The following is a 20231-nucleotide window of genomic DNA, read 5'->3' as shown; positions in this document are numbered from 1 at the left end:
TGTCACTCGGAATCGAGTATGACGATCATCCAGCTATGATACAATGATATGGGGTATTAGGGATGTCACCTAGGATAGTGAGTTTTGAGGTGACTAAAGAGGCCGATACAGGACCCGCAGCGTCGTTCACATTCGTTGCACATGTAGAGGGCTCCATATACTGTGGGAGGGACAGTGGCAGCATCTCTCCGGCGGTGGCGCTTGTCTGCCTCAGTTTGCAGTCGGGTTAACTCGAAAGTGTTGACTCTTCTCGTGTGGTGCACCTCCAAGCATTACGATGTGGAGTAATCGACTCCCAGGTAAGGGGGTCGATTTGGCACTTTTTCAGGTTTGTCTTAAGACTATCCTTATACCTTTTCAATTGCTCGCCGGCGTTATCTTTACTATTCATCAGGTGACTGTAAAGTAGCTGATTTGGCAGTATACTGTCGTCCATGCAGGTAACATGGCCAGTCCAACATAGTTGTTCATGGATAATGGTAGCCTCAATGCTCTATAGTTGGTGTCAGCAAGAATACTGGCATTTATTCTCGTCTTCCCAGCGAACTCAGAGGATGGAACGTAGACGACGTTGGTGAAAGTTTTCAAGGGCCTTGAGGTGCCTCCTGTATGTGACCCATGTCTCACTGCCATAAAGCAGGGGGGATTGGACCACTGCTCGATATACGTGCAGCTTTGTAAATAATTTCAGCTCCCTACAGCTGAAGACACGAATTTCAGAGTCTGCCAAGGCTTGAGATGCACATCTGATCGGATGCTGAATCTCTTTGATGTCTGCGGTGGTAGACAGGTGGGAGCCGAGATACCGAAAGTGGGCAACATTAGAGAGGGTAGTACCGTTAAGCTGGATGGATGGTGGAGATGTGTCTGAACCAGGGGCAGGTTGAAAGAGAATCTGAGTCTTACGTACATTCACCTCAAGGCTGAAGTGTGCATACGCGTGTGCATAGGTGTTCAGAATCTCCTGTAGGTTATGTTCAGTGTGAGCAACAAGGGTGAGGTCATCTGCATACTGAAGTTCAGTAAAGTTAACTTTAATAACAAAGCACGGAGTTGAGTTGAGGGTAGACTCACATTTTTAATACATTTTGTTGTCGTTTCTGATTACAGGGTATTTGTGAAAGGATTTTCTCATTATTATTTATTTGTGTGTTCTGTCTGTGTGTGTGTGTGTGTGTGTGTGTGTGTGTGTGTGTGTGTGTGTGTGTGTGTGTGTGTGTGTGTGTGTGTGTGTGCGGACAAACACACACATACACACATATACATAATACAGGTAAAAGAAATTACTGTCTCCAGAACGAATGGCTCCATGTCCCGGCCGCAAAAATGCCAACATGCTGTACAGTACATTAAAAAAAAAAATTATGTTTGCACAGTAATTATAAATGTATTATTTTCAGTGGTAGCCAAGGCAAGGCGCAAAAACTGAACAGAAAAAGAATGACTAATTGAACACAAAAATTCGGAAATTGTCGAATACAGTTAACCCTCACTTTACGCGGTTAATGTAACCCGGAGGGTACCGCGGAAAGCGAGAAACGCGTAAAGTGAATAACATAACATATGGGATTAATTGAAATGGAGTCCAGGCCGATCCCCAAACTCCACTTTTTGACGACACATAACTATGTTGTAGTAAAAATAACATCTTAATTTTATGATGGTACATGCACACAATTAATACTTAAGAGAAATAGAGAAATACAGTCGCCAAGTTAATGTCCATTCAAATAATGGACACGACTCCCTCCCCCTCTCACACTACACTGCCGGCTCTTCCCTCTCTGAGAAATTTTGGGGGGAAAACCAGGTATAGTAATAAATAATACCTCAAACTAAAGTTAGGATAATATAATTGACATTGCTGGATTCCTTGTAAGACCAGGAATATTTTGAATATAAATGTCATATATTTTTCACAAAAGATAACATACTTACTCAGATTAAACATTTTATCTAAAAATTTTATGTCTAATGCAAAATATATGATGTTTATATTCAAAATGATCACCAAATTGTAAGAATTCCAGCAATGTAAATTATATTCTGGCCGGGTAATTTGTATGAATTTTATGAGCTAAAACAAATATCTTCAGTTAATAAAAAAAAAAAATATTCTTCACGACACTATCTGTCAATCAAAGTACCCCACCTTGCCTCCCCCCCTCTTCCAACCGCGCGGTCAGTCCCAACCCTCCCCCCCACCCCCCACCAATCCTCCCTTCAAGAGATGTTGGGTGAAAAATTTAGATTTTAACATTTTGTATTAAATAATACCTCAGATTAAAGTTAGGATAATATAATTGACATTGCTGGATTCCTTGTAAGACCAGGAATATTTTGAATATAAACGTCATATATTTTGCACAAAAGATAACATACTTACTCAGATTAAACATTTTATCTAAAAATGTTATGTCTAATGCAAAATATATGATGTTTATATTCAAAATGATCACCAAATTGTAAGAATTCCAGCAATGTAAATTATATTCTGGCCGGGTAATTTGTATGAATTTTATGAGGTAAAATAAAAATCTTCAGTTAATAAAAAAAAAAAAATTCTTCACACGGTAACAGATGGTCGGTCGCCGGTCCCTCCCTCCCTCCCCACCAACGTCCCTACTAGATAAATGTGTGGGAATACCAGACTGTTTACCTTTTTAGTAATAAATAATAAATCAGACTAAAGTTAGGATAATATAATTGACATTGCTGGATTCCTTGTAAGACCAGGAATATTTTGAATATAAATATCATATATTTTGCACAAAAGATAACATATTTACTCAAGAGTAAACATTATATCTAAAATTTGTATGTCTAATGCAAAATCTATGATGTTTATATTCAAAATGATCATCAAATTGTAAGAATTCCAGCAATGTAAATTATATTCTGGCCGGATAATTTGTATGAATTTTATGAGCTAAATTAAAAAAAATTATACTTCACCGTGTAAAGGGGTACACCCACCGCGGAATGTGAGCATCCTGGGTTCTGGCAGGGCACCGCGTAAACGTGGAAACGCGGAATGTGGGACCGCGTAAAGTGAGGGTTGACTGTAGTCAAAATATTCAAAACTTGGTTAATTCGGAATTTTGGTAATTGAAGCAACCCAGAGCCCTATTTTTGTCAAATTAAGGAGGGTATACTGTATTTTGGTTTTCCTTTATAAGTTTTACTAGTAACTTCACTTGCACAATATCTTGCTCAGGATTAAACCTATTATGTTTAAGATTAAAAATTAAATAACCAGCTAATTTAATACATTTGCCTTCGAATAATACTGTATATCCACTTTTTGAACAATTAACAGCAAAAATATGTTTACATTTTAAGGCACCACTAAAATGGGGGTTGGTATGGTTGTAGGTCTTTAGGAAGGCACTATTAGGACATATAAGGAACAAATGATGAAAAAATTTACACACAAACCAAGAACATCCCAAAAAGTTAATCTAAACAAGCATGGCAGAATCCATGATCATTCTGCACTACACCTAAAAGGTCTGGATTCGAGTGAAATGCCGGTATTGTATCAAGTTAATTTTAAGTGCGTAATGACAATTTTCAGATAGAACAAGTTTTTGGAATTCTGAATTTGAAAGGTTTTCACTCTACTGTACTGTAAATAAGTTATATTTCAGTTTGATAACAAAATTCTAGTAGGTTACAGGAACAACATATCAGCAGAAGCAGGAAAACTGAAGGAGCTAGAAAAAAGTGAACTCACAGGAGGAATAACACAATCCACAATGGTATATGAAATTGAAGCATGATTCTGCATTAATAACATGACTAGTTAAGTGTTACAAAGATAAATTACCTATCAGTAGTGGATATGAACATTTAGACAAAGAGCAGAGTAAAAAATGGAGAACTAAGAGGGAACTATATGTATCCACAGCAAAATTGTACCTGAACCCATCAAGTTGTTTCATGTCAAACTTGAAGTCCTTAAATACTGCTTCAGTCCCGGGCATCAGACCCTTCAGCTTGGTCTCTACTTTGTTGAAACTCTCCATCTCACCAACAGACACCAGAGACAAGGCTGTGCCCTGGTTATTCCCTCGAGCAGTTCGTCCTACGCGGTGAATGTAGCCTTCTACGTTTTGAGGGAAGTCAAAGTTGATGATGTTGGATACAAATTGAAAGTCAATTCCACGGGCCACACCAGATTCTTTGTCTTTTTTCCTTTTGCTGTTGATAAATTTACAAGATTGTATTTAATGATTTTATACTTCACATGATTCCATTTCCTCATCCACAAGACCAAAAAAATTTTTTATTATTATTATTTAAATTTTTTTTACATTTGACTTTGTGTAATGTAGTGTAATTATTACACTCAGCGAATTGGGAATAGTGACATTAATAGATCAATAGATGGAAAGACAGACAAATAAAGAAACAAACAGAGAAAGACTAAACATGAAAATTGACAATTTGTATACGGTACTCATCTCATTTTTAGCATTAAACATCAATCGTACTTTTCCTGTGTCACTACAGTTTAATAATAAAACACTGATTCATCCCCACACCTAACAACACCCACTTGCAATAACTATCAAAGATCCTACTGTATATTGAATTTGATCCATGAATTAACAACACCCCCTTGCAATAACTATCAAAGATCCTATATTGAATTTGATCCATTAATTTTAGCACTGTCAAGTAATAAGATTCCAAATGAGAATTTTTTTATCCATCAATATCTATACGTATCTCTACTTACCCACATATCTATTAAAGTAAGAGTGAGTGTGTGTGTGTGTGTGTGTGTGTGTGTGTGTGTGTGTGTGTTACCAATGCATATTAAGTGAATAAACCTCTGAATCTTCCCAATTCATTTGGTATCCACCCTACTCCCATAAATTATGCCTGTGTTGGATCAAGAGTAACAAGAGCCTCAAGAAAGGGATTTATCTATTCATTCATCATAACCCACTGTCATTATAGTGCCTCAATATTTTCCACCTTTACGTTTCTTGACACAGAAATCAGGTTTCATCAGACACTTTTTTCAAGTGTTTTGTTTCATCATCACACTGTTTACAGAATCAAAAGTAAATTTGCCACAACATCATGTACTTTATAAACAATTTGTACCTTTTCGTGTGTTTGTTTTTGCTTGATTCTGGATCTTCAAGGCTCTGCTCATCTGAGGCGATGATGATGTCATACTTGCCGCTGTTGAACTGTTCTACTATGTGACACCTGGAGGTTACCGGCATCTCAGAGTTAAGCACACAAGAGCTGATTCCAAACTGTGACAAGTACATTCTCAGCCTGGGGGCAGGAGGAATTCATTACAAGAAATATGTTTGCAAATCACATGCACCCTGTCTCAAGCCACCTCCGTCTTTTGTTTAGGTTGTAGCAAACTCCAAAATACAATAGGTATAACATCCCTAGATAATCAGCCACTTATGAGACTTGCTGATGGTACAGTACTGAGTGTCATATAATTAATTTTACCTTACCAAAGAACACTTTCACTGGCAGGGCATAATGCTTCTCTAAAATACAGTACTATTGTACTCATAGAGAAAACTCAAATATTTTTTTACTAATGTAGGGCATGTCTAAGACATCACAGAGTTTATTTATAATACTTGATATTTGACAGAACTTACTTGTAGCCCTTGTCAACATTGTTAACAAAGATGATGGTCTTCCCACGGATCATGTTTAGGCGAAAGAGTACATTGATCAAGATAACCTTGTCCATCACATTCAGCTGGAAGAGCAATGATACTATATAGTTAACTGTCTGAATGATAGCATAAGATGAAAAATTCTGATATATTATAACAACTGAATGAAGTAAGCACTTAAAACTTGTGAAATGGAAAAACAGAATTATGGATATACCAAAGAGTTCAACTTATTTCTTCGCTTCATAAACATGGAGTAAATGAATCAGTTTAGCATTTAAAATGTAGCCTCATTGAAAAGTACAGTACTGTACAGTAATTGCATAAGCATGATAACCTGTTTTAGTAGAAGCTGAGGTTTCACAATGAATGAAGTATTAAGAAATTATATACAAATTTTCCATTTTTAACCTTAATGACATATTGCGTAAGCTGGGCAGTGGTCGGTACTGGAGGTTCCTCGAGCCTTAAGATTACAGCCTTGTTAAGGACGAGCTTCTTCAGCCTCTTCACGTCATCCCACATTGTGGCACTCGTTACAAAGGACTGATAGATCTTTGGTAACTGTCTGAAACCGAGATTAATTTCACTTCAGTAACTTCCTGATGATAAGAAAAATTTCTTTACTATCTACTGCATATTAAATATTTGGTAATAACACTCCCACACACCGCCTTATTTATAACAAGTACAGTGAGTTCTGCTATAACGCGTGTTTTGACAACGCGAATTTGCTCGAACGCGATTTATGAATTGAGGAACGATATTTGTAAAACGCGAACTCGTTTGCTCTAACGCGATTCCACTCGAACGGTTGTTGTGGCTTCAGTTCACGTTCGACATCACATGTTCAATTGAGTTATGTGTTTTGTTTGTGAACAATTGCAGAAATAATGTATGTAATATTTATGTATACAGTATACCTATATATTATAAGTAAATTGTAAAATTTTACATAAAAGAGAAAATCAAATTACATAGCGTTTTACACCCGCGCTCTCTCTACATCACACACAGTGTTTACAGTTCACGTTCGACATCACATATTCAATTGATTTATGTGTTTTGTTTGTGAAGAATTGCAGAAATAATTTGTAATATTTATGTATACAGTAAACCACTCACAAGGTCCTACAGTACCACTAATTATTTTATACTGAAACTTACGTTTGGTAAGCTGGATTAAAATGAAGATTACCGGTATATTAAAATAATAAAAATGTATTATAAACCAGTCTAACATACCGTAATAAACACAGCTGCTATTATCAACCCCCCCACCCCCATTTGCCAGTGACAAGAAAGGGAAAGTGACCTTGACTGTGACCGCCTGTGGCTATTTTTAGCCGTCCTTGTGTTCGGAGGTGGTCAGTAATGCATATCTGTATATTTACTGATCATAATACTTATCTCTTATAAATAATTCATTTAAAATTTATTTTTTTGCAAAGAATATTCAGTAAATGACTGCATTAATTCTTGAAACTACCTACAATGGTAAATTTAGGATATAAATAATGAACAGAAGTCACGTCATGGATTCGGAGTTTGGTCCTTAACGATCACCATAAATGTAGCCTCCCTTTTTCGCGAAACACGTATATAAATTAAAGAAAATACTTGCAGTATATTTAATATATTACAGTATATTATATATAAATAAATAAACAAATAAATTCAAATTCCCTTATCATCCTGTGTCATATACAGAAATACTTGAGTCCCTGAGCGAGTACACAAAAAGAAAACGGACATCCTGGAGTGCATAGAGAACGGACAGCTCTACTGGGGGACTCAAACGTTTCTCATGTTTTGTGGGCGCTCTAGCATAATATGAATAATATGTAAATTACAATTTACTTATACAGGTATATATATATATGTGTGTGTGTGTGTGTAAATTGTAAAAATTTAAATAAAAGAGAAAAACTAAATACGTAGCGTTTAAAGTGTTAAAGTGTACTGTACAGTGTTGTGGCTTGGCTCAATGTTTACAGTTCACGTTCGACATCACTTGTTCAATTGATTTATGTGTTTTGTTTGTGAAGAAATACCTGTACAGTATATGTTAATTGTAAAATTCTAAATAAGAGAGAAAAACAAAATAAGTAGCGTTTAAAGTGTACTGTACATTGTGGCTTGGTGCGGGGTTATGCAGTGTTTACAGTTCACGTTCGACATCACATGTTCAATTGATTTATGTGTTTTGTTTGTGAAGAATTGCAGAAATAATTTATGTAATATTTATGTATACAGTATACCTGTACAGTATATGTAAAATGTAAAATTTTAAATAAGAGAAAAACAAAATACATAGCGTTTTAGACCCGCGCGCTCTGTTTACTCCACACTTTGTTTGAAACACGTGAAGCTTTTAAGTGTCCTCAGTGAATTCTGATTACTGTTTCTCCAATTTTGTGACTATGGAAAAGAAGAATATCTCTGGGAAGCGTTCTGGTGATCGCATTTCCGGTGGTGATCGTAAAAGAAAGGCTATAACACTTGAAGAAAAGCTTGATGTTTCATGACTCCTCAGCCTCAACATCAACCTTCTCCCCCATCAAGTTATATTCATATTTTTTCAAGGTAAAGTGTAACATTTACTGTATGATTTCATTATTAGATATGAATGTAACATTTATTTAGACTGTGCTATCCTTTGTGTTAGGCTAACTACGAAATTTTTTTTCGATTTGGAGTAATCTGCACCTAACCCTATTTTCTCCATAAGCCCTGTTATTTCTATTACACGAATTTCTATAACACGATGTTTTACAAGAACACTACTATCGCGTTATAGCAGAACTACCTGTACCCCGAAACACATGGGCTAGTTGTGACCTTCTTGCACGGAAGAGCCACGCTATATACATTTTTTCTTCGGATAGATTTTTCGGCAACCAGTTCATTTTTTCATATAAAACCAACTAAAATAAACCCTTGATAACTCAGCACACATGGGGCTCTGGCTTTGCCGAGTTATCCCAAATTCTGACAAATCGAGGCACTCCCCCCCCCCTTACAAAAATACAACAATAAAAAATTATCGACCCATATACTGTACTGTATGTGTAAATGTAATTTCTAACTGTAAAAAAGAAACACTTACAAGCAATGCAGGAAAAAAAAAGCATCATAGTATGTGACACAGAAGCATGGTAGGTGACACAGATGCATGGTAGGTGACACAGAGGCATGGTAGGTGACAGAGGCATGGTAGGTGACACAGATGCATGGTGAGCAGACACAGAGGCATGGTAGGTGACAGATGCATGGTAGGTGACAGATAGCATGGTAGGGGTGAGACACAGATGTGTGACACAGAGGCATGGTAGGTGACACAGAGGCATGGTAGGTGACACAGAGGTATAGTAGGTGACACAGAGGTATAGTAGGTGATACAGAGGTATAGTAGGTGACACAGAGCCATGGTATGAGACACAGAGATATAGTAGGTGACACAGAGGCATGGTAGGTGACACAGAGGTGTAATTGGTGATACAGAGGTATGGTAGGTGATACGGAGGCATGGTAGGTGATACAGAGGCATGGTATGTGACACAGGTAGTAGGTGATACAGAGGGATGGTAGGTGACACAGAGGCATGGTAGGTGACACAGAGGCATGGTAGATGACAGAGGTATGGTAGGTGATACAGAGGCATGGTAGGTGACAGAGGCATGGTAGGTGATACAGAGGCATGGTAGGTGACACAGAGGTATAGTAGGTGACACAGAGGTATAGTAGGTGACACAGAGGTATAGTAGGTGATACAGAGGCATGGTAGGTGATACAGAGGCATGGTAGGTGATACAGAGGTATAGTAGGTGATACAGAGGCATGGTAGGAGACACAGAGGCATGGTAGGTGATACAGAGGCATGGTATATGACACAGAGGTATAGTAGGTGACACAGAGGTATAGTAGGTGACACAGAGGCATGGTAGGTGATACAGACTCATGGTAGGTGACACAGAGGTATAGTAGGTGACACAGAGGCATGGTAGGTGATACAGAGGCATGGTAGGTGATACAGAGGTTTAGTAGGTGACACAGAGGCATATTAGGTGATACAGAGGTATAGTAGGTGATACAGAGGCATGGTAGGTGATACAGAGGTATGGTAGGTGATACAGAGGTATGGTAGGTGACACAGAGGTATGGTAGGTGATACAGAGGCATGGTAGGTGACACAGAGGTATAGTAGGTGACACAGACGTATAGTAGGTGACACAGAGGCATGGTAGGTGACACAGAGGTATAGTAGGTGACACAGGCATGGTACGTGATACAGAGGCATGGTAGGTGATACAGAGGTATAGTAGATGACACAGAGGCATGGTAGGTGATACAGAGACATGGTAGGTGATACAGAGGCATGGTAGGTGATACAGAGGTATAGTAGGTGACACAGAGGCATGGTAGGTGATACAGAGGCATGGTAGGTGATACAGAGGCATGGTAGGTGATACAGAGGCATGGTAGGTGACACAGAGGCATGGTAGGTGATACAGAGGCATGGTAGGTGATACAGAGGCATGGTAGGTGACACAGATGCATGGTAGGTGACACAGATGCATGGTAGGTGACACAGATGCATGGTAGGTGATACAGAGGCATGTTAGGTGATGAAGGGGAATGGTAAGTGACACAGATGCATGGTAGGTGACACAGATGCATGGTAGGTGACACAGATGCATGGTAGGTGACACAGATGCATGGAAGGTGATACAGAGGCATGGTAGGTGATGCAGGGAATGGTAGGTGACATGGGGAGGCATGGTGGGGTGGCACGAGGCTGGCAGGTGACACAGAGGCATGATAGTGACACAGAGGCATGGCAGGTGACACAGAGGCATGGTGGGTGACATGGGGAGGCATGGTAGGTGACACAGAGGCATGGCAGGTGACACAAGGGCATGGTAGGTGACATATGGGGCATGGTAGGTGACAGAGCACTTGACGGGTGACAGAGGCATGGTGGGTGACACAGGGCATGGTAGGTGACACAAGGGAAACATGGTGAGTGACACAGAGGCATGAGTAGGTGACACAGAGGCATGGCAAGGTGACACAGAGAAGCATGGTACTTGGGTGACACAGGGCATGGTAGGTGACACGGATGCATGGTGGGTGACACATGGAGCCCAGGGTGGGTGACACAGGGCATGGTGGGTGACATGGGAGGCATGTGGTAGGTGACACGGATGCAGGTGGGTGACACAGGAGCATGGTAAGGTGACACAGATGCATGGTGGGTGACACAGATGCATGGTAGGTGACAGATGCATGGTAGGTGACACAAGAGGCATGAGTAGGTGACATGGGGCATGGTAGGTAACACAGAGGCATGGCGGGGTGACAGGAGGTATGGTGGGTGACACAGAGGCATGGCAGGTGACATAGGGCATGGTAGGTGACACAGAGGCATGGCGGGTGACACAGGGGCATGGTGGGGTGGTGACACAGGAGGCATGGCAGGTGACACAGGGCATGGTGCAGGTGACACACAGATGCATGGTAGGTGACACAAGGCAAGGTAGGTGACACAGAGGCATGGTAGGTGAGACACAGATGCATGGTAGGTGACACAGGGCATGGTGGGTGACAAAGGCATGGTGGGTGACACAGGAGGCATGGTAGGTGACACAGAGGCATGGTAGGTGACACAGAGGAGGCATGGTAGGTGACAGAGGCATGGTGGGTGACAGAGGCATGGTAGGTGACACAGATGCATGTTAGGTGACACAGATGCATGGTAGGTGACACAGATGCATGGTAGGTGACAGAGGCATGTGGTAGGTGACACAGATTCATGGTAGGTGGCTGAGGCATGGTAGGTGACAGAGGCATGAGTAGGTGGCCACAGATGCATGGTGAGTGACAGAGGCATGGTAGGTGACAGAGGCATGGTAGGTGACACAGATGCATGGTAGGTGACACAGATGCATGGTAAGGTGACACAGATGCATGGTAATTGACAGAGCATGGTAGGTGACACAGAGGCATGGTAGGTGACACAGATGCATGGTAGGTGACACAGAGGCATGGTAAGGTGACATAGAGGCATGGCAGGTGACACAGATGCATGGTGGAGGTGACACAGAGGCATGTGGTAGGTGACACAGATGCATGGCAGGTGACACAGAGGCATGGTGGTGACATAGAGGCATGGTGGGTGACACAGGGGCATGGCAGGTGACACAGAGGCATGGCGGGTGACATAGGAGCATGGTAGGTGACACAGATGCATGGTAGGTGACACAGATGCATGGCAGGTGACATAGAGCATGGTAGCAGGTGACACAGAGGCATGGCAGGTGACACCACTGTAGATGCATGGTAGGTGACACAGATGCATGGTAGGTGACACTGACAGTGGGTGACACAGAGGCATGGCAGGTGACACAGAGCATGGTGGGTAACACCATAGAGGCATGGCAGGTGACACAGGGAGGCATGGTGGTGGCACAGAGGCATGGCAGGTGACACGAGGCAATTGGGTGACACAGAGGCATGGCAGGTGGCCTGCAGAGGCATGGCTTGGGTGACATAGAGGCATGGTGAGCACAGATGCATGGTAGGTGACACAGATGCATGGTAGGTGACACAGAGGCATGGCAGGTGACACAGATGCATGGTAGGTGACACAGATGCATGGTGGGTGACACAAGAGGCATGGCAGGTGACACAGAGGCATGGTAGGTGACATAGAGGCATGGTGGGTGACACAGAGGCATGGCCAGGTGACACAGGAGGAGCATGGTGGGTGACACAGAGGCATGGTAAGGTGACACACGAGAGGCATGGCAGGTGGCCACAGAGGCATGGTGAGGTAGGCACAGATGCATGGTAGGTGACACAGAGGCAAGGTAGGTGACACAGAGGCATGTTAGGTGACACAGGGGAGGCATGGTAGGTGACACAGAGGCATGGTAAGGTGACACAGAGGGGCATGGTAGGTGACACAGAGGCATGGTACTTAGGTGACACACAGAGGCATGGTAGATGACATAGAGGCATGGTAGGTGACACAAGATGCATAGCAGGTGACACAGAGGCATGGCAGGTGACACAGAGGCATGGTGGATGACACAGAGGCATGGCAGGTGACACAGAGGCATGGTAAGGTGACACAGAGGCATGGCAGGTGATTGACACATAGAGGCATGGTGGGTGACACACAGGGCATGGTAGGTGACACAGATGCATGGTAGGTGATTGACACAGAGGCAAGGTAGGTGACACAGAGGCATGGTGGGTGACACAGATGCATGGTAGGTGACACAGAGGCATGGTGGGTGACACAGGCATGGTAGGTGACACAGAGGCATGGTGGGTGACACAGAGGCATGGTAGGTGACAGGGCATGGTGGGTGTGACACAGATGCATGGTAGGTGACACACAGATGCATGGTAGGTGACAGAGGCATGGTAGGTGACAGAGGCATGGTAGGTGACACAGATGCATGGTAGGTGACACAGAGGCATGGTAGGTGACAGAGGCATGGTAGGTGACACAGATGCATGAGGTAGGTGACACAGCAGATGCATGGTAGGTGACACAGATGCATGGTGGGTGACAGAGGCATGGTAGGGTGACAGAGGCATGGTAAGGTGACAGAGGCATGGTAGGTGACACAGATGCATGGTAGGTGACCTGGATGCATGGTAGGTGGCTGGTGCATGGTGGGTGACAGAGGCATAGTGGGTGACCTAGAGGCATGGTGGGTGACAGCATGGTGGGTGACACGGGCCATAGTGGAGTGAGCACCACAGATGCATGGTAGGTGACAGAGGCATGGTAGGTGACACAGAGGCATGGTAGGTGACAGACGCATGGTAGGTGACACAGAGGCATGGTAGGTGACACAGAGGCATGGTAGGTGACAGACGCATGGTAGGTGACACAGATGCATGGTAGGTGACACAGATGCATGGTAGGTGACAGAGGCATGGTAGGTGACACAGAGGCATGGTAGGTGACACAGAAGCATGGTAGGTGACACAGATGCGTGGTACGTGGTGCAGATGGCCAGATATGCCGAGATTTCACCAGATAATTTATACATCTTGGCTTTTCTCGAGTTATACTGATACATTCCGAGACCATATCTATGCCGAGTTATAGAGGGTTTACTGTATATACAGTGAGTTCTGCTATAACGTGTGTTTTGATAACGCGAATTTGCTCTAACGCGATTTATGAATTAGGAACGATATTTGTATAACGCGAATACTTGTTTGCTATAACGCGATTTTTGCTTACTATTTCTCCAATTTTGTGGTATTAACTGTGAATATGGTAAAGAAGAATATCTCCAAGAAGCGTTCTGGTGATAGAATTCCCGGTGATGATCGTAAAAGAAAGGATATAACACTTGAAGAGAAGCTCGATTTTATCAACCTCAAAATCACCCTTCTCCCCCATCAAGTTACATTCAAGTTACATTCATATTTTTTCAAGGTAAAGTGTTACATTTACTGTATGATTTCATTATTAGATATGAATGTAACATTTATTTAGGCTGTGCTATCCTTTGTGTTAGGCTAACTACTAAATTTTTTCGATTTCGAGTAATCTGCACCTAACCCTATTTTCTCCATAAGCCCTGTTATTTCTATTACGCGATTTTCTATAACACGATATTTTACAAGAACACAATTATCGCGTTATAGCAGAACTACCTGTAATACCTAAAATTGATTGACCTTACACATGAAACAAAAAAAAAGTGAAAAAAGACAAAAGAAGATATAATTTTGACAATGTAAAGTCATGCATTTTTACACTTTACATTGGCAAAAAAAAAAAAATACACAATAAAAAGGCTGGTAAATTGAAAAAATAAAAATAAATAAAATTAAATAAATAAATAATTAAATAAAGGGAATAAGGTATCTAGAATTTTACCCCAAAACATTTTACTCTCATTTTAGTTTTCACCATTATTTTCATATATTTTTTCATTGTTTTATTATTCCATTGGTTAACATAAGTTTCGAGGTATGTTATCAAGATTTTTAGAATTTTGATAGCAAATACGGTTTGGCTGCTAGAGATTTTAGAAAGAAAAAGCCCATCCCCACGTTGTGTACTGTTCTGTTATACATAGTGGATTGTAATATACTATACATCTTTGTAATATTATACCAGTGTGATGGTAGATGCTCAGATCTTTATGTACCCACAGAAGGGAATTTATTATGCAGTTCAAACATATGATACTTGCAAGTTTGAAAAGTGAAATATCGTAAAATAAACTAATAAACACTCATGAAGACACTTATAAAATACTTCACAACACTTCATAATTTTTATAGATAGATGAGATGTTTATTGTATCTACAGAAGGGCACTATGGCACATTTTTAATACATGATGGTTACAATTTGAATACTGTACTGTAAGTAAAATATTGTAAATAGTAAATAACTGAATACTTTGTAAACACATAGAATCACTTTACAGCAGCGGTGCTTAAACTGGGGGGCACCAGAAGATTGCAAGGGGGACGCGTGCGGTCAGAGAGAAAAGTCTGGTCAGGAACTGAACGCGTCTTGCACACGATTGCTCATCCCTCCCACTCTATAATAACCAAGGGTTGTATCAGGGGGTGGAGAGGCGTGGGATCTAGGGGGGCACGAGGCAAAAAAGTTTATGAACCACTGCTTACAGACTAATATTACTAAACAGTGGACGGCACAAGTGTGTTGGGTCACTTGGGTGGATATCAAGATAAAATTTAAAGGGTTCACTCACTCAGCCTTCTAGCTTCACTGTCGGGACAACACTGATGTCTCATGGTCAGCGGGCTATGGACTGTTGCCAAGTAACCAATTTGTGATGGATTACCACAAGAGAGGAGGCCTACCAGAATGAAGCGCCAAAATCTCAGGCATCATTCAGAATTGCTAGATTTTTCGTGATTTTTTTTCGCTTGAGTGACACTTTGGGCATCAGTGCCAATTGGAAGAGATTATCATTGATACCTGTATGCGTCACGGTGCACGAGTGTTAGCAAGATATTAACATATCTACACACTATATTGCCTATAATTATCAAGAGAATGTTAAGACCACCTAGTATCAATAAGTTTTAAAAAAAAGCTTTCATGGTCAAACAAAATATCACTTACAGTGCAACAACAACAACAAACTTCATGATCGCATGATGCCTTACTTCAGCACTGCTTCAATATCATTCAAGTGATCGAAGGCAAACATGAGGTCGGCCTCGTCAATCACCAAGAACTTGAGTGACTCCTTGACCTTCAGGTTACCAGCTGTCATGTGAGCCAACACTCTCAACGGGGTTCCAACAACAATGTCTGGTTTGTCTAGAAGTAACATAAATCAACTAACAAAATCAATCACACTTTAATATGTACAAATAACATGTCTATTAATTAGAATACTTCAGGTTGTGTGTGTCAGTGCAGAAACAACATGAAAGAGAGAGAACAATATACAGTACTGTACTGTATATCAAATTATTTACGGGTGAATCAGTTTCAATGAACTTATGGAACAATTTGTACAAAAGTACTGTATTTTACGGCATATAAGACGCACCTTTTTGTCTGAAAAATGGCTTAAAAAATCAGCCTGCATCCTGTTTGTGAAGTTGAGGACTTTCGCAAGCTGATGAATCCCCCAGCTGCTGTCTCCAGTAGGCTTAATTTTACCTAACCCAACACCAGAATTAAAAATATGTTATTGCTTACTTAAACACATTAATATTTTTTGTAATTGATTAAAAAAATAATTATTGTAAATATAAAAGCTCGATTTATAACTACTGTACTGATGATGATGACCTGAGACGATTAGCGTCTGTACGGCAGACACCCAACTCTTGAGACAGCTGAGCAGTAACCATTTCTGAACTCTAACAAGTCTTATTATTTATTAACGCTATACCTGAAACAATTATTTTTAAATCTAAAAATACCTGATACAAATGATGATTTACAGGTAACTTTCTTTTCACATTTGCATCTGTTAACTTCGCTGGCAGCTTTGTAACCAGGTTAGACTCATCACTGAGGCTCCTGGGGCAAGCTGTGAGGTGTTATGACTGTCTTTCATCTCGTATTTTTGGGTAGATATACACATCTTTCTTCATTTATTTTTACTCAGTTGCATGCACACACCATTCTACATACATATTGTGAAAAAGTAAAGGAAATAATTGCCCTAAGGGCAAACCCAAAAAGGGAATATACATTTCTTTGCACACGAGGAGGTGAAACATGCGGGGGAGGAGCGTTGCTAGGGAATAGGCGGAGGTGGCATCTCTGTTGCTATGGTGAACCAAGGCATATAGGCAAATGGCAACTGTGTTAAACTTTCATTTAGCTTTTATTTACTGGTACTGTTTATATTATTTTAAGAAAACTATGGATAAAGGAGGAAAATACAGGGTACACACAAGAGTTTTTTCCTAAATACTCCCAGCTGAAATAGGGAGTGCGTCTTTTATGCCGTAAAATAAGGTAAACAAATTAATGTGAAACAATGTAAAGAACAAACCTTTGTTTCTCTTATGGAAAAAGAATTCACCCACGATGGCAAAGAACAACAATGAACTGCTGTACAGGCATTTTGTCACAACTCTTACTTAAGGTACAGTCAATGTGACTGCACATTATATCAAAACATTAATATATACAGTATAAACATTTGATTGGTATAGTATGTATCTATGAACTACTGTAAAATCATATAAGATTTAAAAATTTTCGGCAGATGATCCCGTGTTACGGCCATACTCACTAAGAAGGAGTGGACGCTGTGCTTCTAATGGCACTTGCGCAGAGACGTCAACAAACTGCACCTCACGTTTACAGGAAACTGTCAGCTGAGCAATATTTTCTTTTATCTGCTTACATAACTCTTTGCTCGGTGCCAAAATAAGACCCTGTATTACCTGGAAATAAAAGAAAAAAGAAACAAATCATTCAATGTGAAAAGTTTAATTAGTAGAGACAATTCTAAGGCATTCAAGTAAGCCCATGGTTGAAGTAAATTCGCTAAGACAGTAATATCAGAGGTGGTAAAATATTGTACTGTTCAAAATAGAGGGCAGTTAAATTTAATGTACTGTACAGTACTGAGTATGTGATGTATTGTAGGAGAGGCTCAGGTTGGGTCCAGTGACAAACCGGCCTTCTTTCTGAACACAATCTCTGGTATTGATGAGGAAAACCTTTAAATTAATACAGAATATTTGTTAAAGTAAAACATACTAGAAGATAAATTAGCACATCACATTAAATATGCTAATATCCCCTCCAACACATTTATACTGTACTGACAAAAACATTGTATTAATATACTGTTTCGTCATATCTAGATTGATATTACCCATTCAGTTCCAACCGTTATCGCCGCTGGCTTCAGCTACAGTGCTGGCATGTGATGCCATTAAATCTTTCGACCTGTGACCTCGCCAGATGTAGAAGTGTTTACAGACAAGTCCTGGTTCTGCTGAGTGGACTGTCTTAGACTGGTGGCGGTGCTGCCCGCCCCTCCATGAGTCAGAGCGCCCTCTCTAGTGATGCTGTGAAGACCAGCCTTCTCCTGTCCGAGAATTTGTGCTGGGACGATTTACGCAATACTGTTTTCTCTTGGAACATCACACTGATCTGCATTGACCCGCACTTGTAAGTACGGCCAAAGTGGTGACATACCCCTCGGTACTGAAATATTGTTGACTAATTACGCCTACTCGTTTCTGCCTAACCTAGAGTAATAAGACAATGCAGAATAAAGCGAAGCTAAGATCAATAGAGTTATGAGCTTTGTGTTATGTCTGTATGTTTAATAAATTGTAATTAAGATAAAATTGTGTGACTAACTAATTATGTATCAGATGGATCACCATGTAATATTATGAACGCCTTCTCCTCTGCAGGCTTTGACCACATAAATAAATATTGAATGTGTCAAAAGACAGGTTTCAATCATTCCCTTCGACTTGCCCAACGCCTGAACGTCCTTAACTAAGGCGTTTTCACCAACTAAACGGAAATTATTTTTAGATACCTGTATAAATAATACAGCAGATAGTAATCTGACTGTTTGTCTTTATCAGATACTGTACATATGTACACACTCCAAAAGGTATCTCTACGGAGGGGTCCGATGAATTTCAAAATGAACACTACGGCTCCTATTGTTTTGGTAGGGTTAAATCCTTCATCAGTTGTGTCATATTTTCTCACACAAAATTGTAAAGATACCTTTTGGAGTGACTGTACAGTCTTACTAGTTAGTTGATGTCATGTTCACTCATTATCTCCCCTCCTGCATGTTTATTTAAAACAATAAGTAAATTCTTCATTAGCAGGAATCTTCGATCACTGGAACTCTCCATTACCTGGGTGGTAAGCGGGAGAGAAGGCGGACAAGCATGATAAAAGAGAAACATGCACTGTTAATATTTATTATCATTTTGTGTATGCAGTAGGCTCTCGCCAACAACATCTAATAGGTGCCTGAAAAACGCCGTTATTAGCGAAAACGTTACTTGTGTGACATTAAAATACATGTAAATAGGGTTTAATGGTGCTGCTGCCCCAAGAATTTTACCTATTTTTTCCCCTTTGAAGCCCTGCCTAACACTTTTTGTTAGCTGAAATAAAAAGAATTGTTATTCAATCATCAAACTAAAGAGTTTGAGTAATATAACACTTAGCTTGGGGGAGTTTTTGAGGTGCTTGGTGTGATGGTTGTTCCGTATCTGAGGGCTGCTAACACTTGCACTGTCTTTCATTCTACAAGCTAACCATTTAACAAGAAAATGCTCTGTTATCGCTAACAACCTGTTTCTATCGCCTTTATCATTCATAGCTCGCCTCGCATTTCCGTCACTACCGAAATATTTCTTAGCCAGCGCAATACTCTTCTTGGTCTTCTCTAAGTTCCTCTTAATATTTTGCACTGTAGACTCAGGACAGTTCAATTTCCTCACAATATCAATGTTCCGTGCACCACTTTCAATGAACTCAATAATCTGTTCTTTATCCTTGACCGAGTAGGCACACTTCTTGTGGCTTTGTCTCTTAGCTTTGGGGTCTTTTTTCTCATTCACTTTAAAACTTCCCGAGCGTTCAGGCGGCAAATAACTCCCTCCACCACCACCCATAGCCCCCACAGGCAAAAATGCAGAAGCCATTATTGACCAGCGACCCTAGCAACCATTGGTTATAGAGGCGAAAATCTCACACGTGGGCGCAGCGCTGTATTCCACAGAGCGTGTCTTGAGAATGAGGCGGAGCGGACAACTATGTCATCAACATGGCGGCAATCAAACGCTATCATTGATGCGCTCGGAAACTTCCCGCGAAATCTCCGTTATTCAAGAGAATCTAGACGTTATTATCGAAAATGGGTATCTATTGTCACTTACCGTTATTGTCGAAAACGTTATTGTGGAAGTCATTATTGGCGAGAGCCTACTGTAAGTGACACAGTAATGTAAAAAAGCCTTCTTGCACCTTCAGATTTACAGTAGTGCTGAAAATTATTTATAATGAATGTGTCATTAAGCATGAAAA

General features: G+C 40.6%; 1 protein-coding gene across 1 annotated transcript in view; it reads right to left on the bottom strand.

The window, feature by feature from the left end:
* LOC121872045 (probable ATP-dependent RNA helicase DDX56) overlaps positions 1-20231 on the bottom strand; it is a 56728-nt gene that overhangs the window by 20331 nt on the left and 16166 nt on the right. Inside the window, exons 3-8 of the mRNA XM_042374710.1 lie at positions 17446-17599; positions 15851-16007; positions 6078-6234; positions 5646-5749; positions 5119-5298; positions 3922-4203 (exon numbers count right to left, since the gene is read on the bottom strand). Coding sequence (XP_042230644.1) covers positions 3922-4203; positions 5119-5298; positions 5646-5749; positions 6078-6234; positions 15851-16007; positions 17446-17599 — 1034 coding nt within the window. The remainder of the gene's footprint in view (positions 1-3921; positions 4204-5118; positions 5299-5645; positions 5750-6077; positions 6235-15850; positions 16008-17445; positions 17600-20231) is intronic.

Source organism: Homarus americanus, unplaced genomic scaffold (assembly GCF_018991925.1).
Source record: "Homarus americanus isolate GMGI-L3 unplaced genomic scaffold, GMGI_Hamer_2.0 scaffold51476, whole genome shotgun sequence".
Taxonomy (NCBI): Eukaryota; Metazoa; Arthropoda; class Malacostraca; order Decapoda; family Nephropidae; genus Homarus; species Homarus americanus.
Note: the sequence above shows the minus strand (reverse complement) of the source record. Positions and strands in the feature narration are given on the sequence as shown.